At 38.7% G+C, this 18,609-nt stretch overlaps 1 protein-coding gene across 5 annotated transcripts in view; it reads left to right on the forward strand.

The window, feature by feature from the left end:
• The window catches only part of PEAK1 (pseudopodium enriched atypical kinase 1), a 119,970-nt gene that overhangs the window by 86,009 nt on the left and 15,352 nt on the right, over positions 1 to 18,609 (forward strand). For 3 of the 5 annotated variants that reach the window (XM_056345552.1, XM_056345551.1, XM_056345553.1), the window contains 2 exons: positions 7,852 to 7,968; positions 9,785 to 9,981. The exons of 1 other annotated variant lie outside the window; for it this stretch is intronic. In XM_056345552.1, coding sequence (XP_056201527.1) covers positions 7,852 to 7,968; positions 9,785 to 9,981 — 314 coding nt within the window. The remainder of the gene's footprint in view (positions 1 to 7,851; positions 7,969 to 9,784; positions 9,982 to 18,609) is intronic. One more of the 5 variants, XM_056345554.1, reaches the window with a different exon arrangement.

An 18,609-nucleotide genomic window follows, 5' to 3' on the forward strand; every position in this document is an offset into this window, starting at 1 on the left:
AGAAAGTTACAGTGATTTTTAGTTAAAATGGCTTTAAAGTTGACTTAAACTAATAGAAATCTCTCTGTGAGCATAGTTTGAGTTTACCATAAACTGATTGCTGCTTCTCTTAAAGTAAAGTAACAATATCTTAAACTAACCAAGAGTGACCATCTGCACTGAGTGTAATTAAATCACTTTTTAATCACATCTTGGGAACACTGACACAGCATTCTCATGAAGATTAGCTTTTCAGACTGTTTGCCTTTAATCAGACATGTACAGCTTTGGGTTTTGTAATGTAAGGTTTATCATAGTATGATGTACAGCTGGTTTCTGTAGATTTATATTTGAAGTAATTGCCCCAAATACAAGACAGGATAGTTTCCAGAACCTTAGCATATTGTCAGTTTCTGCAGACTTACATGAACTGTAGTCTCAGGCCCAAAAATTTTTATTTAAAGAAAAAAAAAAAAAGTGAAAATAAATAGTGTTTAAAAAAAAAAATCCCAGTACAAATTTTGGATGTGAGTTTCAGAAACATTAAGTGCTTTCACAAGCTATTAAAGTCAGTAGGAGCTGTAAGCATTCAGCATCCCTGCAAGATGTACACCACAACAGAGGGGTGTGGGCACTGACCAAAGGGAGAGTCCCTGTATTTACAGTGCATGTTACAGTTTAAGGTTGAAAACAGTGGGGAATGTGCCCGGGGCTAGAATAACCCTTGATGGGAGTGTAGTCTCTCTCAACCTACCCTAAATTAAATGGGGGGAAGTAGGCAGCTTTTAAGAGCAAGTTAAAGAATCGGAGAAGTTTGGCTCTCAACCCCTGTTGAGAGGAACCCATGTTTTCTGTTGTCTTCAGGGGAACCTAGAGAAAAGGAGATTGTCTCCAGCTCGGGTTTTAGCAGCATTACCGAATACATTGCCATCAGGAGATTCACTTGCTCCCACCTTAGTGCCTTGCTCTTGTGCTGGCAAGACTGTTGATGTGGTCACCTGTGGTGAACCAGACTGGGGAGGTGATCCAAGAGAAAAATAACTTTGCAGCTATTTTTCAGCCAGATCAATTCCCTGATCAGACAGGGGGACCAGCCAGGAAGGAGCAGCTGCTTGTCTCAGTGGTAAGAGGGCAGTAACAGGCTAATGGCTGCGGTCACAGTTGGCATTTGTTCTTAGACTACCCTAGAGATGGTGCTCTTACAATTTGTGTTTTATATTTTTTGCACTATTACTGGAATACCTTCAGCCCGTACTGTTGAAGGCAGTTGGTCATTCTGTTGTGGCTCATTCATTTATTCCAAAAAGTATATTTACTCTTATTTTTCTGCAAGTTGTGATGATGCTGACTAAAACCGTATCTCACAACTTTCCCTGGTGAAAATTGGAATTTTCCAAATGCTAGAATTGCAGTTTCTTCTTTCTAACAGTACTGTGCTATGGTTTCTACAAATTTCAAAGAAAATACACTGAGATGCTGAGAAACACACTGTGGGACCATGGGACAGTGATTATCTTTATCCTTCTGTATTATATTCAGTTACCTTGATGCAATTTGATGCCTTAAGTTATTTGGGTTTTTTACTTAATTTTTAATACTGTTCAACAGGCCAAATGAAACCTTACAGTGCCAAAAAATGAAGTTAGGTTGTTTGGTTGGTTGCTTGGTTGTTTGTTTGTTTTTTGGGGGGGTGTGGGTGGTAAAGGGTTTCGGCTTTTGTTTTTAATATCCTAGTAGGTGAGTATTGGATTGTCAGCTCCCTTTTTTGCACAAACGGGAGACATAACAGATGAGAGGCTGTGGTTATTTTGTGTTGACTCTTCAGGTATTAGTAAGAGGATGGTGATAATTCAGGCTAAAGTATGTGCATGGAGATGATGTTTAAAATCTCCAGTTAAGCTTGCAGAGGCTCAGAGGAAAACAAAAGACGTGAAGATACCTATCAATGAATGTGACACTTTTCTAACTCAGAGTGCCAGCGACAGTAAACTCACTTAAAAACCAAACCAATGACCTGGAAAATAAGATAAGCTTTAAAAATGTCAGATTATGAGGAAGTGGGTGTGTCTTGAAAGCATATTAAATGAAGATACAGCATTTCCTTACTTTGCAGTGGATTACGAAGCTGCTAAAGATTGATAACATAAATACCTTCAGCCCTGTTTTGTGGTTAAAGTTGTCACTTGAAAGGTCAGTTTTTCCCTTTCAACAGTACTTGCAAAATACTTTGTTCTTTGGAAAGCTGAAAACTGTCTCTCTTTTACACAAAAGAACTCGGTTTTGTTTTATCCATGTGATTGTTTCCTTCTCTTTGATGCCAGGATGCACATATGGTGGTACAAAATGAGCTAGCAAATGCTAATGTATTAAATTTACTAAAAATTTATAGATTAATTTTTGCTAAGAATCAGCAGTCACATCAGCTTTATCATTTTGGAATGAAAATAGGTGTTCTTCGAACACTTGTTCATGATGCAGCAGTTGTTCTCAGGGAAAAACTAAAAATGACCTTTAAAAAGAAAACATGGTGATACTTCTGGCCTAAGTCACTGTAATTGATGAAGGTGGTATAGCACATAGATTTAAAACAAAGATTCTTAAAAAGGCTTTATCTAGTGTATCAGACACTCCAATAGCAACATATTGGAGTTTCACAGGATAAAGATTTCTCCTACGTTGAGAGATCACTGCTTACACCCAGTAGCAGCTTTTTGGATTGAGACATTTCCTAAAAGAGAACTGCAGCACAGTCTTCCGATGCTTCCTTTCCTATCTTCATAAACCGCATCAGAGCTGAACTAAAACTTCATTCAGCAACGTTTTTGACGGCAGTGCCTTTGTCAGTCAAGGTACAACTGATTTGTGCACAGCCAACCATAACTTCCCTTTATAGGATCTTTGGGCCAGTCTTGGATGAACTAAAGATAAAACTGTATGTTTACTGAAATACTTCCTTCAGGTAGTGAGATCTGTATATCCATCCCATTCTGGTTTACCTAAGTGTTACCGAAATCTCGGAATGAAGAACTTATCGACACCAATGTGATGTAGATAAGCAGACACTTCTTTATTGACGGCTGGGTGCGTGAGTCTTCTCACGATCAACGCACACCAAGCTTCAAAATCATACACCATATATAGAACTTATTCATGCATATTCATTAAGTATTCATGCATAATCATAGTATTTCCCCAAAGTCATTAACATACTCTCCTCCCATATCCGATTCTGCGCAGTAAAGGTTAGAAAGGTCCAGAAATGGGTCTGGGGTACGATTTGGGTAGGTGGTATGTGAGTCGGTGGTCGCGATCTCCCCCTGCCAGAATTACCTTTTACTAAAGTTCACGGTTTCTTGGCAGGTAACTACAAGCTGTTCCAGTCGACTCTCCCCAGTTCCCATTAATTCTGTATTCTGACATTTCAATACACTTTCTACATACAGAAGACTAGTCAAATACAAAGAAATCTGTAAAATCCCAAATTTGTTACCTAAGTTTTAAACAGTGATTCTAGCCCATTCTTCTGGCCTTGGTACAGGACTGTACAAAGGATTTCATAGCAGCTTTTACTGTGCAACTACAGGTTTCATTAAAATATATTTCTTATTCTAAATGATTTTATAAAATCAAATAAAGTTAATTAATTCTAACTTATTAGCAGATCTGTAGCATAAGTACACATTTCTCCCTAGCTAGTTGGGATTGCCAACCTAATTCCTAAAATTGTTAACTTTGTCAAAAGGATTTGAGTTCATAATCGATAGGTAGGAGTTCTGTTGTTCTGTAGCTACAGAACAGCACTGTCCTGTTGTAACTTCTGAAAGGAGTGAAATGCTTATGCATTTTTTAAAAATTCTGGTTTGAATATTTTTCTTAAAAAGCATGCTTCTCCATTGCGGTTACATACTACATCAGCAATTTTCATTCTTTTAAGGCTATTTTCTCTTAAAATAGCCCCTGGGCATTTCAGGGTACAGTTTAATGGGCTCTATACTTACCAGAGGACATATATAACAGAGCTTTTGGAGATGTCATGTTGCCCATTAAATCTTACCCCAGTGCCACAGCCATAGTACAAATGGTTCACCTTGAGTAACTTCCATCCAGATTGCTGCCCCTGAATTTAATATAAATGTCAGTGACGGATGAGGATCTTTTAGAGAACTGGCCATAAACTTCCACAGTTCTTACCTGCCATGGAAACATTTTGTTAGTGTAAGTCAGGGGTCCTCAAACTTTTTAACCAGGGGCCGGCGTGCAGATGAAGCGGCAGGCAGTCATCTGCGGCTGCTTGGTTCCCCCCCAACCCCCGGCGGGGGGGGGTCTGTAAATACTGGAGGCCGGATTGAGGACCCTGGGGGGCGGTATCCAGCCCACGGGCTGTAGTTTGAAGACCCCTGGTGTAAGTGATCCTCAAATGCTTTTTGTTGTGCTGCTTGCCTTGAGTTTGCTGACAACTGTTTACACTATTTGCTTTAAATTACAGTAAACCAAATGTGATTTCAAGAATCTGAGTTAGGAGTTAGGGACTGAATTTCCACGTACAGGCAATGGAGAAAGACAATTTTGATGCAGTGATTTAGAGCATCAAGACTTAAAAGGCCCCAAATGGGCTGTCTGTTCAGTGGGTTTTTTAGTAATTCTGTTATGCCATGAACTGTTATTTAAGGAAAATAAATAGAGATGATTGGGGCTGGGGATGTGCCACAGTGCACATCTTCTGTGGCCTGGACCTTGAGAAGCTGAACACCATAGGGAATGGAGCTCTACATGTAGGCTCTCTTAATGCAGTGGGACAGGAGCCATGAAATTACCCTGGGTGCTCTGTATATCTAGCGGAATATGCATGTTATAACGGATTACTCAGTAAAATCAACTGGAATAATTGTTTTTCAAAAATGGGGTCATATATTATTATCAGGATCACATCCAGAGACAAGCAGGAACAACCACCATTGCCACATTCCACTTTCTCATTGTCATTGATCCAATCCTGCAGATTCCACAGCTGCTTCAGAAACTATTTGAGAACAAAATCTCTTAAATCACTGTAAGGCTCTATTTAAAACAAAGTCCTTCCCAGTTTAGAGGTCCTCTTGTATAAGTCTTGAGGGTAAGGTTCTCACCTGAATCCAAAACCTTTTAAGTGTAGCTTGCATAAATTGGTGAGGAGAATTCAAGGATGTTACAGCTGAAAAGAAAATTCTTGCTTGAGTGAGTCTACTGAAATGGCAGAAATTCTCACCTGAAAAGTTCAGGTGAAACTATTAACTCCCCCTTCTTTGCAAATCTATTTTGATTTGCCTTTTTCTAGGTATCAGCAAGGTTTATTTACCCTACTCAGCAGTGCTCAACAGTGTTTTTAAAAGCATTAACCATCTACCTTACCCTGTTTCATCAATGAAAAACTTTTGCAAGGTTTTTCTCTGGAACATGTCTGTGCTAACAGAATTGGAAATTGTGCACATTCATTAAGCAAAAGGTTTGGTAACATGTTACATGAAAAATTGTAAACACTGAGGACTGTTAAAGAACAAAGTAGAAGGGATTTTACCATTTATTATTTTATAAAATTAGATTAAGAAGTGGTAAATCATGCATTATTGTTCTTAACTCCTCTAATACAGTCTGTAAAACGGAAAGACTGAGAACTTAAAGTGGTTAAAGAAAAATGTATTTTTTTGTATTGCACAGTTAATCTGTGAAACTCATTGCCATTAAGTTTCACTGACACCAAAGAGCTTAGCAAGATGTCTTTACTGGATTATCAAATGTATTCCCTTTATCCATGCAAACATGGCCTTATACAAGATTTAAAATATATATATGTCCTCATGCTTCAGGACTAAGCAGACTTCTAAATATAAAAATTAGAAATAAACTTTACGGCTTGGTTATTTCAGACTGTCAGTTGAGAAGTTTCTTTAACTTTCCTCTTAAGTGACTATTTCTGGCCGATGGTGGTGATAAGGAACTGAACTGCATCAGCCACTGGAATGGGTTTTTTGTACCCATAATGTACTCTGGTTGAAACCTGGGCACCAATCATCTTCACTCAGTTTTTGCAGAAATAAAGTGGTCTGTGTTCTAAGTAGAAGTTCCTGTGTAAGGTGGCCTTTGGCAGCCATTAACCTCTCTGCATTTTCCCTTGAACGTTATTCACTCGATTTAGGTTTTAAATTGGCTTTGTTAGCTTAAAAGTGTAGGGCTCAGGGTTCTCAAAGGGATCTCTTTGAAACTAAATATATCTACAAAATACACAGATAATTTTTTTTTTTTTCATAAAACTAAGTCATCTTCCTCATTGAGTGCTCTCGTAGGACTACCATTGATTACTGGTTTGCTGATGTCCACTCAGGGAGGAGATCAGTGTCTCAGCTGGGTTGAAGGCCACATCAGCTTTTCTCTGTGTTTCTGTCAATAATTTCTGCCACTTGGATTTGTATGCTGTCCTGCACAGAACTGCACTCCGTCAGCTTGACCTCTAGATCTGATCCTAATTCAGGAATGCACTCTCGGAATCTCTCCTTATAAGTGCCCCACTTTATCTCCCTCATATTCACTGTTGGTTTATTACTTATTGAGAAAGTGTCTTCTGAATAGAGGAAAATACAGGTCATGGAATAGCTGTAATTCCACCATCCTTACAAAAAAATAATGCACTATGCAGGCTGCTTTCTGGATACTTATTATTCTCAGAAGACCCAGGCAAGTTAGACCACATCATCTTTTGGCTATCCTCCAAAAACTGTGAAGGAGAGCCTGAAGGAAGGAATTAAGGGCATTTGTAGCTTTTAAAAAAATGGTGAGCTTGTGCACATGTGAATGACAAGTATGTGAATTCAGTGGGATGTTATCTGAAGGACAGTCATCTTTATGGCAAGTTTTTTGTGCTGCACATAATCTCAGCTTCTCAGGAAAATAAACGTGTTCTCTGTATGCAGAAGGCTGATCTCTCCATTAACTGATTAGTTGTTGAGTTTCAGCCACAGGTGCCCAGGGAGCAGAGTTCTCTAAGGTAATTTGTGTCCTGTGAAGTTTGTTTTTGAAATAAAAACGGGAAAAGAAAAAGGCTTGGACAGAGAAGGCTACACCCACGATGGTAAAAGCTAAATATGTGCTCTTATGCAAGGCATCAAAGAATCCATCCTGGCAAATTATCTGTAAATACCCCAAATAAGGAGTTAGCTTTAAAGTATCACTTGCTGTCAACAAGCAGATACAAAGTTACACAAAATCGGGCTGTAATGGTTCTAATCTCGGGGCTGCTCTACTTCCCTCCGAAACTAGTGGGTTTTACTGTTTAATTAATGAAGCAAAAGCAATTGGGATTTTGCCTCTGGTAGCTTTACTGAGTGAGGATGTTTTCCCTGTTTGTTCCTTCTGTGTTCTCTGAGCGCTGATAACGGGTTGGCATTGTGCCCGCTGAGGCACTGCGCTGCCATACCCACGCTTGAGCTCTCAGTCTTCACTGCTACAGTATGGGGAAGTGTTTCCCCACAGATTTCATGGCCTGACATCTAATTGCTGTGATTTAAAACATATTAGATTCAGACACTAAATATTCACTTAAATCTAACAGTAAAGTTAGTCTACATTCTTAAAATTTCTCTTGAAATTTGAACCTGCTTTCCCCCTAATTAAGATGACTAAGACCATAGCTGTCTACCAAAACAGCGATGTAGTAGACTGAACCATTTTCATCTGCGAAGGCAGTGAAAGAGTTAAGCGGGCAGGGCTGTAACTAACTGGTTTCCTGGGGCCTTTGGCAAGTCCCTGGGACCAGCCCCCGAAGGTAAACATTAAGGTGCAGTAGGTGAATCACTCTGTGCAGAGTTCAGCCCTGTTGCTTACAGCTTGCACAACTTGTAGCACCTCAGAACACTGTGGAATCAATGGCTCGCCAGAGTTTCAAGACATGATTAAAAGACTCAAGAAGGCACTGAAAGAATTTCCTTTAATGGGGAATTGTGTGAGTGAGTACAGTGGGTGAGTTGTATTTTTTTCTTTCTTCCTTTTTAGCTGTTGGTTTACTTTGGCAAATGCTTCTCAGCTTAGGTTTAGTGTATGTGCTTGCATGTGTCTGGTTTGGAGAACGGGTGTGTTCTGTACCTCACCAATCAATACTAAAAAATTACTTTGAGATAGCATAATTCCTGGTTTGTGGCAATGATAGAACTGTAAAGCTACTAGAAAGCTATTTCTGCTTAAAGAAAACATTCTTACTGAGGAATGCAGGTATGTATGTGATTTACAGCAGCTACAAGTCCTTAGTTGAATTTCTCATCATCTTGTTACTGCTTTGATTTTGTGTATGCTTTACTCTGGAATTATATTAGGTTAACTCTTTAATGTGGATATATTTACGGCACATGGAATGTTCTTCACACCATTCTTATGCATGGTACTAAAAACGAACAAAAAATTTTATGCTGACTAAAGATTACATCTTGAACTTATGCCATTTTTTCTCTTTTACTAACAAGTTCTAATAAGTTTTGTTTGTATCAGCGTGCAGTTAAAATTCTTGAGTCTTGAGCAGAAACAGCATGTGCGCGCTGCACCGTACATGGGGTCTTGTGTTATGCAAAGTATTGGCATGTTTTAATCTCTGTAGTCTGGGATTGCTAGAAGATTGTGTATCATGATTTTCAGTATTTTGGCTTTGGCGCAGAGACACATATGCCTATAGTTCATGTTAACTCTTTGAGGAAGTTTTAAATCTTTACCACAAAAATTAAATATCTGTAGACATAACTGATGTGGTGATCATCTTTTGAAGGAGGAGTTTTAGTCCTATCCTTTGTGGAAGTCACAAGTACTTAGAATTCTTGCTGTTCTATTTGATCAGTCTGTAGTAATGAGAACTACTGAACAGGATATATGCCCTTGAGATGTGGCCTATAACGAGTATTTGTTTCTGTGAGTGAGAGAGCATAAAGGCACAGAAATATTATTGCTCTGACTTTTTTTTTTGTGGCATATTACTGATAATTGCCACTATGTTTTCAATAGGATTAGGGGGGTTGTAATAAACCTGAATATGCGTGTGTGTGTGTGGATATATATATGTAACACACATAATTTTAAAATCATACTGCAATAAATACATCCATGGAAACGGACTGAATCCATGATTTTCACAGTTTTGTGCTGTAAGTCATCACTGTTTGATTAAAACTTCATAGCTAAGAGCAAGCACAGAGGAATATAGTCATGGCCTTTTGCAGTTGGCCTAATGCAGTTAGATTTTAATCCTGGAAAATTTTATATAGGGAATAGATTATTGGCTTAGATGAGCTACTGGTCTGTTTCCCAAAGTCTCAGTTCCCTAAATCCTACTGGTATATGAATGTATCATTAAAGTTTTATACATTTATGGAGACTTAACAGCCCCCTTGCTTTACCTTGGTATCTTTGATTAAAGCAGAATTTTCCTGCTTGATAAAAAGTACATTCAACTCTGCTGCTGTCCTATGAGTCCTACATGTTTTATGCAGAATCATGCCTGCCTATATATATGCATACGTGTTGAGTGTAGTTAGCTATAAAACATTTTATTACCCCTTTTGTCTGAAAGGCATGAACTACTGCATGTTACTATTTCAGTCAAAAGTTGTTTCTTCTTAATAAGGAAACTAAATATTGTAGGAAGTTGTCCTTAAAAAAAGGAGGGTGAAAGGAGCTTATTTCTTCATCAGTTCATTCCCTTTCCTGAAGGTATTTAATGCCTAATCTGGTGTTTTGCCAGTAGTATCTAGTACCCAGCTGTGGTCTCCAGGTGATTTTATTTTGTTTGTTTCAGTCAAGTGCCCGATGATACGACACTAGAGGATTTGTCCCCTCGTGTTCCTAGAGCCGTGTTTGTGAAGCAGGACAATGGTGGCAGTGCCTCGGTCATACCAGTATCATCTATCCATGTCCCACAAGGGGAGGAAGAAAAGGAAGAAACTTCAAATTCTCCTGACTTAAATCCTTGCAGTGCTACATACAGCAATTTAGGTAAGCACATTCTTGTGGAAGAAAATGTCAATCAGATCAGACTGTGGATTACCTTTCCAGGCTGTGAAGAATCTTGTCTTGTGAACAGCTCGATACCCTTTCATAAGGTTAGTTTGTAAAGACAAACGCTTTAATATTAATTTACAGAAAATAAAATTGTGTTGTCTCATCCTGAGACAGACAACCAAGAAATTGAAGATTCAACAAACTCCAAAGGTTTTTTTTCTGTATGATTTTAAAATCTATCTTTTAATTGCTCTTCATATCAAACATCTCACATTCTTTTATCTATTTGGAGGAATTTTTGTCAGACAGGTTTAAAATACAAAGTAAATTACCTAATTTTTTTTAGAAACAGTAAGTAGATTTCAGTATTTTTCCAAACTTCCACAAAAGATAGGACTTTTTACTTTAGAGCATTAATAACTGCTAAAATATTTGTAGTAGTTTTATCTGTTGACTAAAGCCTTTCTTATCCTAGTCTGAGAGCTTACTTTTGCTCCTTCAGAAAAGTTTGATATGAATGTCCTGAAGGTTCTGCACAGTCTATTCAACTATCACTGAATTCCTGACATTAAATTTAATATTAAAAAGACATGTGTATGCAGGGCTTATCTGGAGGGAAGATAAGCAAACAAGTCAAAGAAGCATCTCATGATACACGGTATCAAGATTGCCAGCCTATTTTTGATTTGAGGTACTGCAAATTTAGGAATACAGACAGCAAGATTTCTAAAGAAACCAAAAAACATTGTTAATGTTTGACAGTATCTGAATACTGTTTTTCAGTAATGCTCCTGTGCTGCAAGCATACCAACTTACTGAACATTTGGACAAGAGCAGACAGTGTTGAGATGGCTCACAAATGCAGGGGTTTAGCGTGTCCACATAGGTGTGAAGGATCAAAGACTAAATATTAAACCCTCAAGTGTCTTTTTTATTAATTATTTTTGTTGGTTTATATTATATTAATATAATAATAGATATAAAGTATATTTATTTTATATTATGAAATAAATATATTTTATAAAAATATGAAATAAGACATTAATAAAAAAATTAAACCCTCAATTCCTTAAACATTTAGCGATACTGTTGCATTTCTTTGCTTCAGTGTGAATTAGTGGGGAACTTATTAGTGTGTTCTGATAATAAAACATTAATTAAGCATTGTGTGTAAAGCATAGAGGAAAAATACCCTGCCCAGGATAAGAAATTGTATCTTTACAGAGGAAAACTAAAATCTATAATTTTTATGGTAAATTACTCAAAGATCTAATGAAATATTTTCAACTTACTGAGAGATACATACATATCTGCATCAATGTATTTAGAACATAGCTACATTACAGATAGAATCCATGCAGTAGATCTAGCTACATCAAAACTATATATAGCCTTGTTGGCCCATGTTGCTAACCAGACTGACATAATAAACGAATCAAGCTAAAGTGTCACTTCATGTATGAATTATCACTTATTCCTCATGGTGGGATTGCTATTTTTTAGCCAGAGTGCTAATACAGTCCAGGGATTACTTGCATTGCATAGCCAAAGTAATGATATTGTGAACCTTCTGTTAAAATCTTCACTCAATTTAGCTCAATTTTCTTATGTGCTATGTTGCACATCACAAACTGAAAGTAGTAAACTCATGGGAAATGCAACAAAATACCATTATACACTGGAACAGGTTGCCCAGAGAAATTGTGGAGCCTGCGTCTGTGGAGATAAACAAAACCCAACTGGACGTGGTCATAGACAACCTGCTCCAGCTGACTCTGCATGAGCAGGGAAGATTGAACTTGACCATCTCAAGAGGTCCCTTCCAACCAAAACACTTCTATGATTCTGTGATGACTTCCCTCAGTCTTCATTTCTGTCAGTGTCGTTCCTGTGTGTGAATGAATGCTCCTTTGTAAAACCATATAAACCTGAAGCCCCTAGCATTTTATTCAGAATCTTCCCCTCATCCTTGGGTCACTTGCAGATTTGTTGTCACCAAAGTAAATTTTAGGTATGAAAGAGTTAAATTAACTTTTAGGCTTGATTTGGTCTGCCTTTGGCAGCTTGCTGCCTGTTGTTAAGAGCAATGCTACCCTAAATGGCACTGAGTTCTCTAGCTGCCGTTCAAACTTTTTCCTGGTTTATTCTAGCAGCTTCACTTTCTAATTCACATAGTTATCAAGAGATTAGTAGGTAGGGATATAAAATAATTCCTACTTGTTTTCATATCCTACGTCACCTAAGCAGCAAAATCATATATTTCATAGAATTAGCAGATAGTGTTGTGTGTTACCTGAAATAAAGGATAATACAAAAATTTACATCACGTTTGACTCTTGCTTCAGCTGCAGTTGTTTCTACAGTTACCTTTTTATGGCTCCATACTACAGTTTGTAAAATGTATCATGTGAACAACATTTCAGTTTGCAGCATAATGCACAATATTAACTTTTAAAATACATATTTGATGGGGTTTATTGAAAAGCAGGTAATATTATGTCATGACTTTGATAAATGTCTAATCTTCAGTTGTGACATGTCACATGAAATTTTATGAGCAGAAATAACAACAAGCTTTGGAAAATTTTTATCTGCAGTCAGGTAGTAATTTATATTGGGTACTGCCCTCAAGGACGTTTGGTTTGGCTTTCTCCTGCTCCCACAGGATTTGTCCCATCATCACTTTACAGACACGCCCACAAAAAGCGCAAATGTGCCAGCAGTTACTTGTCAGGAAATAAACTGTATATGCAAAATTTGAGAATAGCTTGTGTAATGAAACATGGGCTATATTTGTTATTTCATCAAACATGTAAAGTCATACATCTGGGAACTTTAAATAAATAAATGCAGGCAAGGCTTCCAAGATAGAGGATTCTCCTGGGAATCAGATAAAACATGAAAGACTTGGGGCTTTTAGGAAACATGATGTCCCACCATGATGATAAGATGAAAGAGCCCAATGTGTTCCTGGGTGTATGAAGAGGATGAAAATTCAATAGCAGTAGAGAGGTTATATATATTTCATTTTTACCCTGCAATTGTCATGGCCACAGTCAAGTCCTGGTGCCCACAGTTCAGGGAATGTTTAAAAAAACTTTGTACAGACTCTGTCAAGGAAAGCTTTGAAAATGCATAGCATTGTGGCAAGCACTTAATAGGGACTAATTCAAGAAGCCGAATCAGTTTAGCTGATCAAAGAAACAAGTGTCTGACTTGATCAGGGCGTGGATGCTCATGTAGCGAGCAGAACTGTGACAAGGGGTGCCTCTGGTATCGTATCAGTAATCAACAGATTTAACAAAAACCAGTGGCTGCCAGTTGAATTTAGATGCAAAAACAAATGTTCAAATGTGTAAGGTAGAGTCTGGCTGTTTCTTTTTCAAGGCATACCCTTATAACAGAAGTTAATTCAGGCAAACCCTGTAGCTTATGATAAGAAGGACATTAAACTAGATGATTAAAGTCTTTTCCTTTACAAATCTGTAATTTTTTCTGTCTTTGTCTGAATTTGTTGGGGAAATTGTCTTGATTGAATTTATATTGCTCTAAGTAGATTAACATATTCTCAATATACTCAGGATAGTACTCCTATCATTTAAAAAAGAAGAGATTATTTATTATTAGCTATTTTTCTCCATATACCTGTAGAAAAGTTGAAAAAAGGAGGCAAAGTGTCTAGGGTTTATGATTGCTGACATTGGAAAAAATCCCAAATCACAGCATCTGCCATGGAGTATTGCCTCAGTAAGTTAGACCATGGCAGTGTGCTTTAGGCAGGCTATAAGGTAATGAAATCATGTTGACTAAAACTGACAGTTCAGTGACAGACAGTAATTATAGTATCAGTCTGATGCATTTTGTATAATATATAATTAGTACAGGTAATATCTTTAACATGGCATAATGGAGGGCAGGTAGCAAGACCTGACAAGTCACCAAGGCAGACAAGCTGTTGCATCTGAAGTTTTTATTTATCTAGTCCTGCAGCTCATCTTACTGCAGTTCTGTGCACAGTTTCAAATTATTGATGAGAAACTGGAGGTGTATCACAAATATTACCTAACAAATCTTAGCTTTCCTTTGTTATGTACGTGTATATATAATCACTCTGTTAAGATTTTTATCTATTAAAATAAAATATCAGTGTAAAGAACTGAGTATAGTATAGGATTTCATGTTTGTGTAAATCTGTGTACTGAATACTTTTACAGAATAGTGTTGTACATGTTGAGCCTTTGGAACAGGAGCTGTGAAGTTTGCTGGGTGGTTTTGCAGTGGTTGGAAGATACTTTATATATTTGTGGGTTTTTTTCATGGTTTGCTTATTTTTATCAGTCAGGTAAGAGTTTATTAAGGAGTGATGTATTTTGTACTGATACTAAAGATCAGTATAATTGATCTGCTATTGATACAGACAAATATTCTCCAGGCTCTGTATTATAACAAAAATGCAGATTGCAAAGGATGATCAATATCTAAGTACAGGGCCAGGGGGAAGTACTAGGACAAGGCTAGCAAGGAGGAATTTGTACAGCTCGTGGATTTTACTTAGTGAATTTTTTAATCAGCCTTTATAATTGGACTTTGTAACATGAAATGGGGATGTACTGACATGAAAATTAGTGGGACATCTGACTCCATTCCTGGCTGTGGGGAGAAACAGGTCAACAGAGGCTGCCAAAGCCAACGATGTTGGACCACTCCAAAATCCAGCTATGTGGTCAGCCCAGCCCGGTCTTACGGGGGTTTCCTTCAGACACAGAAGAGCCACTCAAAATTCCTGTTTCTCATAGGTCTCCACTGTAAAGAGTCTACAGTTTGATTTTAGCTCTGTTGGGGTTTTGATAGATGTGGTCTTGGAAGATTGGTTACACATTGTACATGCATGATTATTCATTTTTGGTGTTCTTGGCAATGCAAAACATGCAGCATTTTTCAGACTGATGTGTTAAGTTGGAGAATGGCAGAGCTGAGAGTCATTTTGGCAATTTTAACTCTCTGGGTCCTGTTCATTCACATAAATCCCTACACCAGGGGATTAGGGATTAAGGAGTACTGTAATGGTCACTAAAGCTGAGAACAGAGTTAGTAATCATGGTAATGGCCTAGTCACTACTGTGAATACTGGAGTATTGTTCTCAGCTCTGTTTTCTAATTCACATCTTCCCACAAGGGACGTTATCCTTGGATGAGAGATGGTAATGGCTTGTAATCAGAAAAAGACTTTCAAGAATAAAGCGGAACGCAGGATAGATTGCCATGTCAAGAGCAAAATGAGTTTGGGGAAAGTATAGAAGCAGCTTACTGTCATTGGTGTATTGGACTAACATACAGTATGTATTGTAGAGCAATGTAAGTGGCATTCATAGTTCTATTCAGGAAGGATGGAAGCATGCAGTGTATCACCCACTTGCCTTATCTAATTCACCATTAGTTGTTTTCCCAGTTAAAGAAGCATTTTCTTTCACAGTTCTGAAATTTCTTGACAATGTATGCTGCCTATCTGGTCTAAGCAAAAAAGAAAGTTATGTGGACTATCAAGAAATAGAAACGGTAATTATGCATGTCATCGCTCTAAGAAAAACGTGTTTATGGAATATCAGTTTGAAATAAACCTGAGCTCAGGGTGTCAGATTTGATGGTTTCATGAGCTAACATAAAGCAGTAGTAATGCAAAGTCTGATGATAAATCAGTTACCCATCAAAATAGAATTTCACTGCTTTTGTTAGGGCTGATTTACAGTTTCAGACCTCTGCATGGTGTCTGGATACTGAGGTATTAATCTTTAGTGAGATTCTATAATGGAAGATGTTACTGAACTGCAGAATTACTCAATAGTCTCTAAAAAGCCGCTGTCTATAAAGACTTAAATTTGTTCTGTCTTTGAGCAGTCTGGAAGCCACTTCAAAGATCCCTGTGATAGCCTAATATTGTGCCTGTTCCTCCTTTTCATTTGCCTCCCAAGAGTGCAGCTCAGGATGAACCTTGTAATGTCAGAGAGTCTGTGCAGTAGGCAAGGAAATTACAGGTTTTAAGCATGCAAGGGGAGAAGGAAATGATAGGCAAGAAAAAGAAGCAAGTGCTCTGCCAGTATTTGTATGCAAAAGAACATTCTTGTGCCTTTGACAGGGGCAAAATTTAAGACAACCTTTTTCTTGCCAGACAATGAATTTATAAAACTGTGGGACAGGTACACCATTCCTGAGCTGGAAAAACTGGCCTAATGGACACGAAGGAAATGTACGGCATTAAGAGCTTGGCATAAAACCAGTCCAGATACGAAGCTTTTCAAAAACTTAATACAGATGGATAGATCTCAGTATGGAAAATTTGTTTTTGTGGGGAGAACGCATACTGTGACATGTTATACAAACTCATTTTCCTTGACTGAGAACACTTGAAAGAGTATCTGCATAATGACTTTTACATGCAGTTCTCTGGATCCTGCCACCCCCACCAGACATCTGCAAAGACAACTTCTGGTTATGAAAACTTTCTTCAATTATATTTTGATGTCACAGTTCCAATAGCCATGCAAAAGCAACAACTAGTGAAAGTCACTGGATGCAGTGGCAACGCTTCTGTGTGAATGGCTTTTGGAGGACAGGGCTATTAAAGCAGACAGAAAATAAGAGAAGAAACACTGTTATAAATCTTACCTTTCTTGGAGAGAGCTTCTGCCAGTACTGCTTGAGGTGTCAGTCATGCTCTAACTTGTTTTCTTGCTCTTTCCCTCTAGCATCTGTGCAGTCCTTGGATTAGCAAGGCACATAAGCAATGCATATTAAGAAACTGCTTCCTGAAATAGTAGCCTTTCTCAAAACCCCAGCAGTTAGGCTGTTTTAGCATAGTGGGGAAGAGGGTAAGAATGAGAAAATAGGCAAGTGATCTTTAACACAGAATGTTGCCAGGGGAGAAGTACATAGGTCACAGATTTTGTAAGAGTAAGCAATTGTGGAAGATGACACATGTTTGGATGAGTAAGAGCGTTGGATACAATGTAGAAATGAACTTGTCTCAGGATTAAGCAAAAGACTCTGGCATCTGGATGAGTGTCTGGCATGCAGACATCAGTTCTGCATTTGACTCTGAATCACGCCACTCTTTGTCTCTGCAAAAGGTACCTTTCTGATAGAGTTCCTGTACTGCTCAGCTGACACCAGTGTCACATGCTGCAGCATATCAAATGGTGAGAGGAACAGCTGCTTGTAAAGGATGCTCACCACAATGCCAAGATCAGAAAGGAGCAGTAGAGGATCCCCTGAATGTTAAATTTTAAGCAACCTTGACAATTGAGAGAGATATGCAGGGATTCTCCCATATTTCTAGCCTTTGAACACTTCTATTTTGTGGGAGCTAAAAAGTGATGACCCAGGGGAGTAGTCCTATGCAGTTTTCACTGATCAGGCATGTACAAAGCTAATAGCATTGCCTACTCAGAATTCACTTTTTTAGAATATTACAATAGCCAGCTGTGGTGTACGAGGCATGGACTTTGCAAGGATTGTGAAGCAAAGACAGTATTAGTTAGTTACAGCTTTTATAAGTTCATACTCTGTATGCGCGCTGCTAAAAACTTTATTATTGGTCAAACTCTACTGTCCCTGGGATACCTCGCCTGAGTCACGGCATCAGCATAATTATTTTCCCCAGCCAACTGCTCATAGTTAACAGCAATTCTCCAATTAAGGTTTTCAATCAAGGCCACTACACATAGCTCACAAAAATCAGGTAACCACATCATACACTGCGTCGGAGTTGGTACCATGCGAAGCAATGACCGCCAATCATGCGGTGCAAGTGTATAGGACTCTGCCATCACTTCAAGAAGGGACATAGTGAATGTGCTGTGAATCCCCCCTTCCTGCACTGCTTTGCTTAACTCTTTAACAGCCTCATATTGCGCAGGCTGCCACTCCTGGAGGCTGATGTAGCTAGTACAACACTGAACACGCCATCGTGACTCCCAAATCACCTCGCTTAAGTGCTTCTTGCTTGCATTCCCACCACTGATCCCCCAGACCCCCTTTCACCCTCCCCAAAAATACAGTCAACATGTCAGGGGGGGGAGGAAAAAGGTCTGGTTCCTTTTCTGGACTTATAGGACCTGGATCAAAAGGTTTCTCAGTGTCAATGGAATCATTGTCTGAGTTGTCCTGTTCCTGCACTTGGTCCTGTGCTGTGAGGGTTGTTGCAATCAGTGACGGGAGCTTTGGGGGCAGAGGAGGTGTGGGTGGAGTTGCCATCGTTGACAGTGTGTTGAGTCGTGCTGTCGGTGGAATTTACAGCCTCCCCTGGTTTAGCACCATTAGTAGAATTAGTTGACACTTGGCAAAGAGTAGCCAGAATTTGCCACCAAGGTTCTAAATGCATTCCCGCTGTGGAGTTCCCCTCTGCGGCAGCATCATACAGTCGTCTGCCAACTGCTTGCCAGGCAGGGATTTGCAAAGTGCCATCAGGTGGAAAGGCTGGCACCTTGTCAGGGATCCATTCTAGCAGAGTCAGTAGTTGTGGACCCACCACAGCTTGTTGCTGAGTTGCAAGCAGCCGGCGCAATGCAGCCAGGCTGCGCTGTTGATCTCAGGATTATTTTCCTCCCGTCGTTCCCAACTGCTTAC

This window comes from Falco biarmicus, chromosome 7 (genome assembly GCF_023638135.1).
Source record: "Falco biarmicus isolate bFalBia1 chromosome 7, bFalBia1.pri, whole genome shotgun sequence".
Taxonomy (NCBI): domain Eukaryota; kingdom Metazoa; phylum Chordata; class Aves; order Falconiformes; family Falconidae; genus Falco; species Falco biarmicus.